This window comes from Drosophila rhopaloa, unplaced genomic scaffold (assembly GCF_018152115.1).
Source record: "Drosophila rhopaloa isolate 14029-0021.01 unplaced genomic scaffold, ASM1815211v1 contig_3, whole genome shotgun sequence".
Taxonomy (NCBI): domain Eukaryota; kingdom Metazoa; phylum Arthropoda; class Insecta; order Diptera; family Drosophilidae; genus Drosophila; species Drosophila rhopaloa.
Window position 1 is genome coordinate 11,662,676 of NW_025335123.1, and position 14,722 is coordinate 11,677,397.

General features: G+C 43.2%; 1 protein-coding gene across 4 annotated transcripts; it reads left to right on the top strand.

The window, feature by feature from the left end:
• LOC108038424 (E3 ubiquitin-protein ligase UBR1) lies at positions 1-13,986 on the top strand. Of its 4 annotated transcripts, none has more exons than XM_017115207.2 (11): positions 1-169; positions 795-1,225; positions 6,632-6,649; positions 6,877-7,062; positions 7,191-7,525; positions 7,651-7,968; positions 8,043-9,889; positions 9,950-10,061; positions 10,120-10,248; positions 10,313-11,711; positions 11,776-13,986. In XM_017115207.2, the coding sequence occupies exons 2-11, from the start codon at positions 1,048-1,050 to the stop codon at positions 12,891-12,893; spliced, it is 5,640 nt and encodes a 1,879-aa protein (XP_016970696.1). In that variant the 5' UTR covers positions 1-169; positions 795-1,047; the 3' UTR covers positions 12,894-13,986. The 4 variants fall into 4 exon arrangements, with proteins under 4 accessions (XP_016970696.1, XP_016970698.1, XP_016970699.1 ...); XM_017115209.2 differs by having other exon boundaries at positions 6,949-7,062; XM_017115208.2 differs by having other exon boundaries at positions 13-102.
• Positions 13,987-14,722: the final 736 nt, after the last annotated feature.

A 14,722-nucleotide genomic window follows, 5' to 3' on the forward strand; every position in this document is an offset into this window, starting at 1 on the left:
TCTATCAGGCCACTTTAACCTTTTCTTACAGAACAGTTTACAGTCAGTAACGTAACATAACATTAGGTTACACAGCTAAGCAAATAAGATGCAAATTATAAAGTAAAAAGTCACAACAATTACCATAATATTAGTAGTGAATTTTCCGAGAGCCATACGAAAGCAAAAAGTACGTGCAAATGGTTAAGAAAGTCGAATGAAAGCGAAACGCAGTAACGCGAATGTGTTTCCAAGTGTGTGTGTGTGCAGTGTTGCTCAATTCTCTTTCGTCAGCTGCTGTGTGTGTGTGTGGGTGGTATTTCGGAAAGTGAGATATAAAGAAAAAGAAAACCGATTTTTTTGTGGTGCCAGCAAACACAACAAAAACCGTAGATAATAAACGATTATTTTAAAAATAAAACCGAAACTAGTGCCAGTGTGTGTTTTTTGTTTTTTTTTGTCATGCGCTCTCCCTCTCTTTCTCGCTGATTTTGTTTTTGTTTTGCTGCCAAAAAAACTAAATGCAAAAACAACCACACATGGCGGATACACAGAAAAAATTTCAAAGCAACAGTTGCAAACTGCGCCTTGCTTTTCATTTAATGTCCTCCGATACGATTGTCAGATTTCTACAATCACCTCAGTAGTAAATATAAATTATTAGGAGTAAGTGTATGTGTTAGTCAGAGCTCCAAAAGGAAATCGAAATTCGACCACAAAAAAGAGCAACAAAAGAGAGCGAGAGCACATTTCATTCCTTTGAGCTTTACCCAAGTTTTCTTTGCTTTCTTTAGTTGATTAATTTTTTTTTTTAGTTTTTGGTAGCAAAGTTTAGGCAAATAAATATACAACAAATGCAGCAACAACAACCACAGGAATAACAAGGACAAGGACATACAACACAAGCCACCCACGCGCAGGAGAGAAAAAAACGGCAGACGTTCCACTTACGCTCACCCGCCACTCGTTGCAATTGTTTTGTTTTTGTCATTCAACCCGGAGCGACAGCTATAGAGATAAAGAGAGAGAGGAGCTCAGGCAGCAGAGCGAGTGCGAACGAGAGTAACCATGGATCGGTACGACATGGAGGACGTCGTGGTGGCGCCTCCTGCCGAGTGCGGTTCACCGCTGAAGGAGTGGCGCCTCAAGCTTCAAGCGGGCACCCTCGCCCGCTCCGACTTCATCGAGTTCTTCAAGCGCGAGTCGCCCAAGTACTTCGATTACCAGTTGAGCGGTAGGGAGCCAGGTGAGTCCGAGTTCCTGATGATATTGCCCCTAAATAGGTGCCTCTTAAGTAGCAACTGTCGGTATGAACGCCACTAAGCTAGGTAACTGCGTCCGGCAATACAGATAATATAGACAATATAAGTAATATTTATATTTATGTGAATGGCAGTATTAAGCGCTATTACGCAGAATCGCTTCAAAGTTCCGTTGTTGTGCTCAGTCAACAGCTGTTTTTGTTTTGAATTTTTATAGGTTGATCAACAAATTCAGGAAGTTCAACAAACAGTTTTTTTTTTGTTTTAGTTTTAGAACCATACAAAGATTCTAGGAAATGCGTTTATAAAGACAATATAAGATACAAAATAATACAGAAATCTAGTAGTCAATAGAAAATATTTATATTAACATTATCAGCAGCATATTAATTTGGCAAAAATAAACGCTATAACGCAGAATCCCTGTAAGTTTTCCTTATTGTAATTTGCTTTTAGCTAACAGCTGATCTTTGTATCTCTATTTAAAAAAAAGTCTGAAAATGTAATAAACTTACTAAAAAAAGGAATACAGATGTCACAAAAATGAGTCATACTCTTTGTGACATCAACATGGCATTTTTAAAAGAACAAAAGAATACCATCCTTGGGGTTTCAATGGCTTAATGCACTGAACGTTGAACTCTGTCAATATTTTATGATTTAATTTTATTAAAAATTAATGAAAAGGAAACACGGTTAACCTTTTCTTTGGAAGGAGGTTAGTTATCTATAGTTTGATATTGGAATATAAACAACAGTTCGAACAAAACAACCTCGATTGTTATTTCTTGTTTATTTTAAATTCAAATATTTTTCAAAAGTGCCTATCAAAATTTTAAAACAAACTTAAAATAACTATTAACTGCTATCAGAAAACAGGCCGAAATCATTGCTGTGCAATTAAATATATAAGCAAACATGGTTTAAAATGTACTTACAATCTCTCATAATTTTTTAAACAGAAAAAGTGGTATATTATTCGAATAATGCCAAATCGATGGGGGCGTGAAATGTTGCCCGAATCCCATTAAAAACTCTCGCTCTTGAATTATCATTATTCGCCGTATGTTTTAGTGTTATTTTCGTTCTGCTTTCGGCTTTTGTTTATTGCCATTGAACAATTGCACGCTTTTGTTAATTTTGTTGTTGCTCTCACGTTTTGTCTATTTCGCATTTCCGCGAATTTGTTTTTTTTTTTCACTGCGCCGTGCTTTGCTGCGCCAAGTTTTCCTTTCAATTGGCTCTCAAAGTTGGCCAGCTCCACCCCCCGCCCAGCCCATCCACCTTCTCACTTTTCTACCTGTCTCACCTTCTATGCACACTCACAACTCGTACACCCCGAAAAATATTATGTCGCCCCATAACTTTTAAGGCGGTTATTCTCTTTATAAACTACACATTTTTATTTGCTTATCATGTTAAAAATAGTTGCTAAAAAGTTTAAAACCATTTTCAATTAAAAAATTTTTTTTCCAATGACGAATTATTTTAATTTATCTGTTTGGTTATATGAACAACTAAGTTTTTAAATTGTAAATATTTTATATCTCTGAAAAGATGTAATTTCTGGTAGATATATAACCGATTGCGTTCAAAAAAAATCACTAAACTTAGAAAACATTTCCTTAAAAAATGTATTTAAAATGTAAATATTTTTTGGGCTATAAATATATTTACATTTATTTCTTTGGTATCCTGACGCTAGAATCGTGTTTAATACTTTTACATTAATTCATTAATTACATCAAATACAATTTGTATGGGAAATTACTTCTTTTTTTGCTGAGTGTATGCAAGTTGATTCAACAAAAGCCTGGCCTGGCTTGACAACAAATAAATTAAGTAAACAAACTAGTTTGCGCCACATTCCGACAGAAGTTCACATTATCCGAAGATAAAGGCGAAACGCGAGTATTGAAACAAACAAATTGGGAGAATCTAGGAAAAACATTTGTGGCATTACTAATTTGGAGTTGAGTTTCTGTTTATAACATATTGATTTAATAGGAAATGCAAAATGGGAGAGGGCAGATACTCAAGGAAATATGAAGCAATGTGTATGCTATATGACATACTCCATGTGGGACAAATATGTTTATGATTTGCGATATCAAGCATTCGTTGCTAGAGAAAAGTTTATTTGTTTAATCGAAAATAATATGACAATATTTCACGGAGCATTGTTAATTGCCAGAAGCATTCTAAAGAATAGAATATTAGTCAATTTTTGTTCGTATTTTTTTTTAATTTATAAATATAATTCATAAATTCTTCTTTATCCCCCAGACTAATTCAATAATCCCTTCTTTGTAATACGTATATTTTTGATGTTTACTTTCCGCTTTCGCTAATCGACCCCTTACTCTTTTCACGGCTCTCTGCGCTTATCAGCTGGCAAACATGTGGATGGCATGGCTACCGATTTTGGTGCGGTTGCCATAGCTATAGCCCCTATATTTAGCTCCTACTGATATTTGCCTGCTGTCTAATTGGTCCGTAGTCCAGCACTTCATTAAAATCTCGCTGCCAATGACGAAACACAAGGTGAAAACCAAACCCCTGACTTCAGAGGATGACTGATAAGACTGAAAGTTAAATATATAAAATATGTGTTCGGAGGGAGTTTATTCAACTCGCGTTTATCTGGTCCAGTCGCATATTTTGTAGCGGCCTTTACAGCCGCCTGACGTGTCGGTCCTTGGCAGAACGCATTGTAATTCTTATCCATTTATGATTAATCGGCTTATAAGTGTTAGTAATATTCAACTTATAGTAACAGTCATTGTGTTCTGGAACAGTGCGTTCATATCATACATGTGTCATTTTCAAATCGGCATTTTATTATTTCGGTAGAAGTATTCCCTTGCTTGGTTCGTTGATAATGTAATGTTTCAAACTGTTATAAGATTAGGTAGTTTACTAAGCCAAAATAGTTAATATGTTCTTTGGAAAACGGTCCTTTAATTGCCTTTTAAGGAATGCTACTCTAAATTGGCAAAGTGGTGTAAAATACACTGTGTGCTGGTCCCTTCAAATCTATTATAAATTGGATACATTGTCGCTTGAAATAAGAGTCTTAAAATATCGAAAAAACATTTCATGAGGTTGGCTCCCGAAACTGGTATTTCTTTCTTTTATTGTTTTCCTCATATTTGCCAAAAGAATTTGTTTTAATTCCGTTTTTGCTTTCGTTTCATTGTGCAATAAAACAACACAGCTGACACAATTTTAGGCATAGCTATTTGCAAGCGCACATATTATAATTTACAGAGGTGTACATATGTTGGTGTCTGTATTTATTGTGATTTATATAAGGTCGATTGCCCACATACCCTGGCCGAAAACACAAATGTTCTTTATAACGATCTTTGGCGCTCTCGTTCCTTTTTTATATTTAATTTTATTTGGGGCGCCTTTAAATTTCCGACAGCTTGTGTTTTTCTTGATATCGAAAATGTGCATACAGTTGGTAACGAAATTGAAATCCATGCTTATCCCAAACAAAAAAAAAAATAAGAGGGTCCATAATTATTCAGATTTATTTGCTTGAAGATCGTTTCTCTGAAACCTGTACTTGTTATTTTTTGTAATTAATTTAAATTCCGTTTAAATTGTGTATACTTTTTAAATTCAATCACCTCCGATGACGTCTTGTTTTAAAGTTTTTTGAAGTCCTTTGTGTTCAGAACAAGGGTAACAACCTTACTTATAAAGTCTTATGATGCGTTAACTAAACTTATAATATTAAGTATTGTCTACAGAGGAAAGTCAATGAAAGTGCATACTGCATTCGATTGTGAGTGTGAGACTGCGTGTGGACTGCTCCCGAATAATTCGCTGTGATTCAGGGGCCGATGAGGTGGCCTGGCCTCCTCTGTTACATGTTTTTGTTTAGTGCATTTCAGTTCGATTCTCATCTGCTCGGTTCTGTTTCCTTCTTTAAATATACTTTGTCGTTCCATGCGCCACCTTCTTTGTTCCAGTCTATTACGCCTCAGTACACTGACGCACACGCAGTTTTATATGCATTTATAATTATACCTTTAAATATAGTTGTAAAATGTTTTATTCCACCATAACTTCATTTTTCAACCTTCACATTGGGTCAATAAATAAATAATATCTTGAGAGATGGATGAATGATTATCGATCTCAAGTAATTATACTATGATATTTAAATTGAGGCACAGTAGTTAAAAGGTAAAAACTTATGTTCGGCTATTATACATATCGATTGATAAATTTTTGAACATTATCTGGAAAAGTTACTATTGTACTTTAAGTACTGCTATAAATAATATATTTCTAGACTTTTCTATCCTATCGTTATTTACTTGATGTGCATTGTAGACTTTGTAGGCAACAGGTATGTGTTGTTATATTTTTACTGATAGCCCTGAACTGTACATACGTCAGATGCGTTGATAATAGATTATAATGAAAACTTATCGCTCTCAATTTTTGATTCTGCGCTGCAGAGTTTACAGCAATTGTGGCGACCTTGAACTGCATTTGTTGTAATGGTGCTTTGTATTTGCATTTGATTTCGAATTCGTTTTGTGTGTTTTGTGTTGATTTGGTTGCGAAAACTCGTTTAGCCCGAAGGTTTCTTTTCGTCTTCGCCTCCGGTTCTCTTTTGCGGTCGCCCAACCTCAATAAAATAGTATCGATCATGATCACGATCACGATCATTATCTCCATGCCGTGCGGTCTGACCTGTTCTAAACATTTAAATGATATTTTAGTCTGGCTATGATCGCGATTGCATTACTCATGGCCTTAAAAAGCTATAAAAACAAAAGATGACAATATGTACATATGTACAAATGAGTCAGTGCGTTTAATTATAATTTTAATATGGGAAGTCTTTAAGCCGTCTATAGTTTCATTTAACCAAAATTTATTTAGACATATCAAAACTTTACAACAATAATAATAGGCAATTTATATAAACCCATTTTATTAGGCCGAACCATAGTTTTAAGGAAAATAAATAATTATAAAAATTGTTTATTGGGGCGCAAAAATGGACTTCGCGCAGTTAAGGGTCATAAAAAAACGAAAAATTGGCTGTGTACTTAAACAAGATAATAAAAAAAAACTTATGAATGAAAATTTGGCAGTATTTGGTAAACCTGACTCACACGGTATTTCTTTGGAAAATTTAAATTAATGAATACTATGTACATTAGGATGGACCAATTTAAAAGCCGATGAGTAGACAAAAAACGAATTTATTTTGATATGCCCTAAGTGCACAAACGCGAATAGTAAAAGCGGGTCAGAGTAGGACCATGTTCATATAAATAGGGCCGCCCTTTAAAATGTTTTTAGTTTTGTCAATTACAAATAAAGTTCTAACCTTTTTTTATTATATTTTTTTCCTGCAGATACCAATGCGCTTACTCGTAAGTATTATGACAAACGTAAAAGGATTTTTGAAATAGAAAACCAACGTTTGCGGGGATCTTCCTGGTAGCCCACTAACAAAACCCATATGACACCATAATTCAACACTATTAATTTGGTCTGCATAATCTCGCACTAACGGTATAACCCTTAATCCTTTCCCATTAACTTATTCATCCAACCCAATCCAACCATCCAATCATCCAAACCCATTCCAATCATGCGGGCTGTCGTGTGGCGAATTGTCCGTCCTGCGGGCGTGAGCACAATGGGACTGGTTGGGCCGACGACCCCTTAGTCGCGGCGGATCTGCGCATCGAGGAGCTGCTCCACTTGACCCACCATAATTTGAACCTGGTGTCGGATATCAAGCGACTGCAGGAGAGCAAGCGGGGTGCGATCCATGGCTCCCGTAAGTCTGGAGTGGATCAGTGCGCCACGACCACACACCCGCTATGCTTTCCATTGCGCATTTCATCGAAAATCCCTCATTAAATACACTCGATTTGGTTTTAACTAATGGCGTGTTGTCCGTTTCAGTCAAGTGCATGTTCAAGGAAGCGCTTGCCAAGGAGGAGATCATCGATGTGTTTGTGGAATTCATGCTGGGCGACAATCCCGCCTCCGCACTGGAGAAGCTCCGGCTGGAGGGCAACACGGCCACCGTCTGCGGCAAGGTCTTCAAGAACGGGGAGCCCACCTACAGTTGCCGCGAGTGCGGCGTCGATCCCACCTGCGTCCTCTGCGTCAACTGCTTCAAGCGCTCGGCGCACCGCTTCCACAAGTACAAGATGTCCACTTCCGGCGGCGGCGGTTGCTGCGACTGCGGCGACGACGAGGCCTGGAAGAAGGATCACTACTGCCAGCTGCATCTGGTCAGTACCATCTAAAGTATATTTGAAGTCATACGTGGAATGTTCTTTGTTAAACCGACAAGGATTATATCCTCTAGACTAGCAACAAGTGTTATTTATAACGCTCTTTACACTTTTGTCCCCAGGCGAATCGCAAGAACCCGCTGGAGAGTAAGATCCTAACGGAAGCTGTGCTGGAACGGGCTGAGATCTGCTTTGGGGCGATCCTCGCATTCTGCGTGAACTACCTGGAGATCGAGCCGAACGCCAGTCTACAGTGCCTCGACGGCGAGCTGGATGGAGCGCAGTACTGCACGGTGCTCTACAACGATGAGTCGCACACGTTCGACCAGGTGATCCAGACACTGACCAAGATTGTCAAATGTCGGCAGAAGGACGCCATGGAGATTGTGGCGGCGATCGATCGCGAGGGACGGGCCGTCGTCAAGTGCGACACCTTTAAGGTAAGCTAAACGTCTTATTATTCCCAATAACGTTTTCACTTAGTTTGGATTAATTTGGGATTGTTTTTTATTAGGTGTGCAACGACCTGAAGACGGCTATCGAAAATCAGATGATGCCAGCGAGCGCTTTACCGTCAAATCCGCGCAACAATCAGTCGCTGAGGACATCGGTGCTGCACATCGGGGCCGTGGCCTGCCAGCAGTTTGCCCTGCAGCTGCTTGGCTGGTTCCAGGAGTTCCTGGTGCGGCACTACCTCTTCCGGAAGACATTTTCCGAACTGGTGCAGCGCAAGCAGGAGAGCTTTTGCATCCGGCACATCCTCGAGTATGATGTGAAGCTGTGGAAGACAGCGCGAGCCTGTTGGCACCGCCTGCTCATCTCAGGCATGCTTATGGAATACGACAACAAGATGGTGCTCGCCCAGGAGTTCTCGCGCCGCTACGCTACCATTGTGGAGGACTTCATCAGCGACGACCACGACCACGCCTTTTCGATAGTTTCGCTCAGCGTTCAACTGTTTACGGTTCCCAGCATCGCACATCACCTGATCGCCCATGAGGGAATCTTCGGCAAGCTGCTGCACACGTTCTACCACGTGGCCATCGAGAAATTTATCCAGAACAAGACGCTGCACTTTAGCAAGAACATCGCCAGCCTGACCTTCTTCAAGCGGGCCAACTACATTCTCTACGATCTGCGGTATCTGCTCAGCCTAAAGCCGGAAGTGCTAAGTAACGATCTGAGGAGCGGTTTCCTCGAAGGCTGCCGTGCTCTGATGCGGGTCCTCAACGTTATGCAGGGCATGGAGTCGATAACCAGGCAGACGGGCCAGCACATGGACTACGAGCCGGAGTGGGAGTGCGCCTTCAATCTGCACATCAAGCTGGCCACGACCATCTCCCAGGTTATCGATTGGGCTGCCGGCGATGTGTGGCTGCTGCGCAAGCTCTACAAGATGACTCTGCGGTCGCTGGTGGGCAACAGTTTCATCGTGGGCGGCGAGAAGACGGAGCCACGGAGTGTGGCCGGTTATGTGGCCAGCTGCCTGATGTACGATGTATCGGTGAAGCCGGTGTCCATCCACCTACCCCTGTCGCGGTTCTACGCCGGTATCTATCTGCATTTAGGCGCCCACGATATGACTTACGACAGCCTCCAGGCGGAAACGGAGGCGCTGAGCATAAAGCTGACGCCCAGAGAAATTATCGAACCAGTTCTGTGCACCCATGCAATGATCGCCCAGGTGGCTGCGGGCATGTGGCGCCGCAATGGCTACTCTCTGCTTCACCAGCTCTACTTCTATCGGAATGTGCGTTGCCGCGTGGAGATGCTGGATAGGGATATTGTCTGCCTGCAAATTGGCGGGTCCCTGATGGAGAGCAACGAGTTCCTCATCCATGTGCTGAACAAGTTCAATTTGATTGCATGGGCGCAGGCGAACTACGAGACTATGTTGGCGGAGAATCCCGTGGACGATGAATTCATGCGACAGCTATCGATGATTGACGAGTTCCTGGAACTGTTGATCGTAATCATCGGAGAACGCTGGATGCCAGGCGTTTCGATTGTAACGGAGGAGGATCGGCTGCGCAAGGAGATCATCCAGCTGTTGTGCACCAAGTCCTACTCTCATTCGGAGCTTAGTCGCGCTTTGCCGGACAGCAATGGTGGGAATAGCGACAACATCTTCGAAGACGTAATCAACACGGTGGCCGTCTTCAAGAAGCCCGTCGGCGTCGACAGCAAGGGGGTGTACGAGCTGAAGGAGCATTTGTACGAGGAGTTCAACGTGTACTTCTATCACTACACCAAGGAGGACAAGTCCAAGGCCGAGGAGCTGCAGCGTGAGCGGCGCAAGGCCAAGAAGCAGCTCGTCTGCTGCCCGCCGCCTATGCTGCCGAAGCTCACACCAGCCTTCACGTGAGTCTCCCGGAAATAGGTCTTAATATATCTGCACGTTCTTATGTATGGCCCTTACAGATCCATGGCCAATATTCTGCAGTGCAACGTGTTTCTCAACATCTGCACCTTGATAATGGATCGGGCTTTGGATGCGCGCAGTCGCTCCTTTACCGAATCGCATCTCCAGAAGGTAATCGTATTGCATTTATGTTTCGCAACATCTTATTTTGTGTATTCATGTCTTATAGATCCTTCACCTGCTGGGCTTCGCCATTCAGGAGGAGCTGAGCGAGAACTATCCCTTCCTGAGCTTCTACGAGCGTTCGCAGCAGTACGGAATTTTGGAGAAGTTGGACGAGCTAGCCCGCTGTCCCAGGGTAAGGAATCTGGCTTATAGAAATAGACAAACCAATAACCTCTTTACTTTAATCGCCCGGCTAGCTGGAGGCTCATCGAGACTTTGTGCTGTGGACGATCAAGCGGTACAAGGAGCTGCAGACCAAGCAGGCGCCTAGTGAAGGCGAAGCAGGACCGAAGGGCATGCAGCAAAGCGCCGTGGAGGAGGAGCAGCCGGTCAGCTCCGAGGAGCAGGTGCGCCAGGAAAGAGAAGTACGCACCCGTTTGGCGGCCGAACGTCGGGCCAAAATAATGGCTCAAATGCAGACTGCCCAAGAGTCGTTCATGAAGGTCAATGCAGATTTGTTTGCGGCCAACGAAAAGGACAAGGATACGCGAGAGAACGCGGCAGCCACGGGTGCCATGGAGTGGGAGGATATACCGGCCGAGGAGGAGCAGGGAGCGGTGGCCCTCATTCCAAACGTCGCCTGTTTGGGACCTGAGCGCAAGTTCTACCAGGGCAGTGATAGCAACTTCAAGTGCATCCTGTGTTTCGATAACTGTGCCATCAGCCGCAGCGGTCCCCCGTTGGTTAGCTCTGCTTTCGTCCAGACCTCGCGGGTGATCTTCACCACACCCAATATGCGTGCAAGCCAGAGTGCCCTGCACATGAGTTGCTGCGGCCATGTGATGCACTACAGCTGCTGGCAGGAATATTACAGCAACGAGGAGTCCAAGGAGCAGCGTCGTCCGCACCGCAATCGCGCGGCCCAGAGTCAGGCGCACAACGTGGAGTTCCACTGTCCGTATTGTCGGACCCTGAGTAACACTGTGCTTCCGGTGATTGAAGCGCTGCCATCTTTTTCGCCGGTACCTTCGGCGACCGATAGCTATCTGCCGTTGGATAGCTTCTTGGAGATCATGCGCACACTGGCCGTCGAGCTGGGCCCCATGAAGGACGGGGAAATTTCCACCCGGCTACCGAGCTTCTCGAACCTCCTTCGGATGTCCGGTGTCGTCGCGGACATGGCGCAGTTCGAGCGGAGCGTCCAAATGATCCATGATTCCCCCAAGTTGCATGCCAACTACAGCGATGTAAGGGCCTTCTTAAACAAGGCCCTGCTGAATGCCACGCAAAGTCAACAGCCGACTCAAAAAGACCATCCAGCCGGCCCTGCATTGGCCGCAGATAGCCTTGAAATGGTGCCCTTGTTTTGGGACACGTGCAGCTACACCCTGCAAGCGCTAGAAATCTATCTGTTCGAGGTGCAGAAGCCGCTGAAGGCTGAGCTCCCGATGCGCCACCAGAGCTGTGCCCTCAATTTGGTGAGAGCGTGCTCGCGCTTCTCGGCTTCGCCCGTAAGCGAGTTCCAGGCGAAGTTCTCCGTCCAACTGTTGGACACCGTCTTCAATCAGAAGGGCACAAGTGTGTTGGAGTGGGACTGCTTCCGCGTGCTGGTGCCGTTCCAGTTCGGAGTGCTTAATCTGATGTTCGGCGAGAATGGTGAGTGGCGAAATTAATCCATTAATCGGCAGTAATTCACCTTTTTTTTTCCTACATATGACAGCACCTCAAACCATCATACCCAGCGGCAGCATGTTCGACTTTTACATCCTGCAGACTATGTTCCTGGCCCACCTGACTAAGGCGGTCCTCTGCTTTGATGTGGAAAAGGAACAGGCCAAACGGACGGCAGAGACGCCACATGCCGAACTTACGCAATTGTCCTACGTCGAGCAGTTGCCGTCGAGGATTCGGGATAACATGGTGGCCTTCTATCGCCGCTATAACATCCCGGCCCGAGTGCTGCAAAAGAATACGCAAGCACAGCTGGCGGAGGATCGGAAGGATGAGGAGCAGGGGCCAGTGCAGACAGTGGTGATACCCTGTGAATTGCACCATTTGGCCCTTCTCCTCGAGTACATGCAGCGTCAGATGGGTTCATTCCTGCGCTGCGCCTGCCTTTTCTATCGCTGTCTAACCGATGTGGACTTCCCGGACACGTTTCCCACAGATCAGCCGGATCGCTTCGAGCTGATGTGCCAATACCTGGGCCTGGACCCTCAACTGGGCGTGTACTTTGACATGGAGACGGTGTACGCCACGATGATGCACTCGTTCGCCTCGCATCCGCACATTTCCCGGGAGGTGGAGGAACGTTGCCAGCCGAAGGCTAGTCGCTCCCTGCAGTTGGAACCCTGCCTGCGCCCGCTGCCGCGCTTGATACCACTGTACGATGACTACAGTGATCTGATCAACAGCGTTTCGGACATCTTTTGCCCGAACAACGAACGCGAGGAGATGAAGACGCCGACGATGTGTCTGATCTGCGGTTCGATCCTGTGCGGCCAGTCGTACTGCTGCCAGCCGGAGCTGGGCAAGTTGACGGTGGGCGCGTGCACCCATCACGCTCACACCTGTGGCGCCGAGGTGGGGATCTTCCTGCGCATCCGCGACTGCCAGGTGGTGTATCTGGGGCGCGGTAAGGGATGCTTCGTTCAGCCGCCGTATCTGGACGAGTACGGCGAGACGGATATGGGCCTACGGCGCGGCAATCCGCTGAGACTCTGCCAGGCGGCCTACAGCAGGATCTTTCTGCAGTGGCTGGGCCATGGGCTGCACGAGGAGATCGCCCGGCTGAACGACAACACCAATGTGGCGGTGACGCAGTGGCATCACATGTAGTCCGCAGACACAGAGGATAGGGTAGAGGGCAGGCAGCGAACAGGCAATGGCAGCAGTCAATGTGATTATTACATACTAACATTAGGAAAGCCTATTTATACGTCTAAGCATTTTACTACTTATCCGTCATCCACCCAACAGCACCACCAAAACCACCACCACCACCACCCCGATCCACCATCTATAGTCACCGTCACCAACCACTTACACGCCCGTGCCCAATCCTGTCCAGCGGCCCCCAACCAACAATTACGATTGTATAATTTTCTTCCTATTAATAATTCATTATAATATTAATATGATTTTTTTTTGATCTAACATTAGAGAACTTGTTAAAAGCTTGAGGTGCCCAGTGTCCTCCTCTAGTTATATATATATATATAATATACATATGCTAAAAATATAACGACTAGGTTAGACTTTTGCCAGCACTATAAATGTCGCAGCGGTTAAAAGAAGAAAAGAACGTTAAAATAAAAGCAAAAATATGTATGTCCTGCTCTCTCTCTCTCTATTATTGGTCTCGCGGCCCACTCGATGTATATATAGTCCCGATCTTTGAGTGCCGATCCTAACCATGTTGAGGTCCTTCTTTTGGCGTTTGTTGATTTGTATATTTAGTTAGTGTAAAAAATATTGATACCGATTAAGTGTATGTTCAAAATTTGTTATCCCCCCGCAAAGGTTAAGATTCGTAGTCGCCCACCTGATCTGTCCACCAATCTCCTTGTCCACCCACCACCCACACACACACTCGCCCTCTCACTCGGATTCCTGCTTTTGTACCCCATCTCACTCTAACCGAAGGTACACTAAAATTAGTCAAATCATGTTTACTTGATCAATGTACTTAACACCCTATGCGACTATATATTTACATAATAACAAGCGTATATACTATAGATATATAACAAGCATATTTCTTTTTATGTATTGTACAACAAACAACAAAATCGACTATGTATGTGAAGTTCAAGCAAAAGGAAATAATGTCCTTGAAATACTAAATCCACAAAATAGCAACATGATAAAACAACTACAAAAAAATAAATAACAAATAAAATGCAGTTTGCAAAATTTTAGTGATATTCAAGATGAGTGTTTGCTTTTTTCTGGGAGTTAAGAGTTAAATCTCTGTATGTCACTGTTTAGCAAAGTAACAACAAAGTCCTGATGCTGTTTTTAATCCTAAAGTTCTTTATTTTTTGAATACAACAAATTAGTATTTTGGCCACAACAAAGCAAATAATGTATAACATATGAAATGTCGTACCTCGCAAAAAATCCCCTTAGGAAAAATACTTTGGCCAAAATCCGTAAAAATCAGCTTGACTTTTCGGTTTTTTAATCAAAACCCTGGGAAATAATTGTCCTATGTTGGAGTGTTCATACCTCGTTGAATTTGTTATAAAATTTCCAATCTAGTGACATTCACAGCTAAATTTTTTTTTAAATTATTTAATCAAAACCCTGGAAAATAGTTGTCGAATGTTGGAATCTCATACCTTTTTGAATTGTTTATAAAATATTCAAACCAGTGGCCAATTTTCGAAATAAAACATGATAATTTGCTAAATATTTTGGGCAAAATCCGGAAAAACACTTAATAGATATCCCCACCTTGTCCATAAAAGTGTAAAACTATCACTTGATAGTTTTGTTCATATTTGTATATAAATTTGATTTATTACTATTAAATGATTCTCTCAACTCTGGATTGTGTAGACAATAATTTGAATGGGGTTAAATGTAAATATACAATACATAAATCGAAAACCAATTGCAACGGATTTGTATAAAAATTGCATTAAATATATTACGAAATCATT

Bases quoted from the DNA above. Each gene is read 5' to 3' on its own strand.
- LOC108038424 (XM_017115207.2), top strand. From the start codon at position 1,048: ATGGATCGGTACGACATGGAGGACGTCGTGGTGGCGCCTCCTGCCGAG. The intron at 7,526-7,650 runs GTCAGTACCATC...TTTTGTCCCCAG, and splicing joins ACTACTGCCAGCTGCATCTG to GCGAATCGCAAGAACCCGCT. The intron at 10,062-10,119 runs GTAATCGTATTG...CATGTCTTATAG, and splicing joins CCGAATCGCATCTCCAGAAG to ATCCTTCACCTGCTGGGCTT.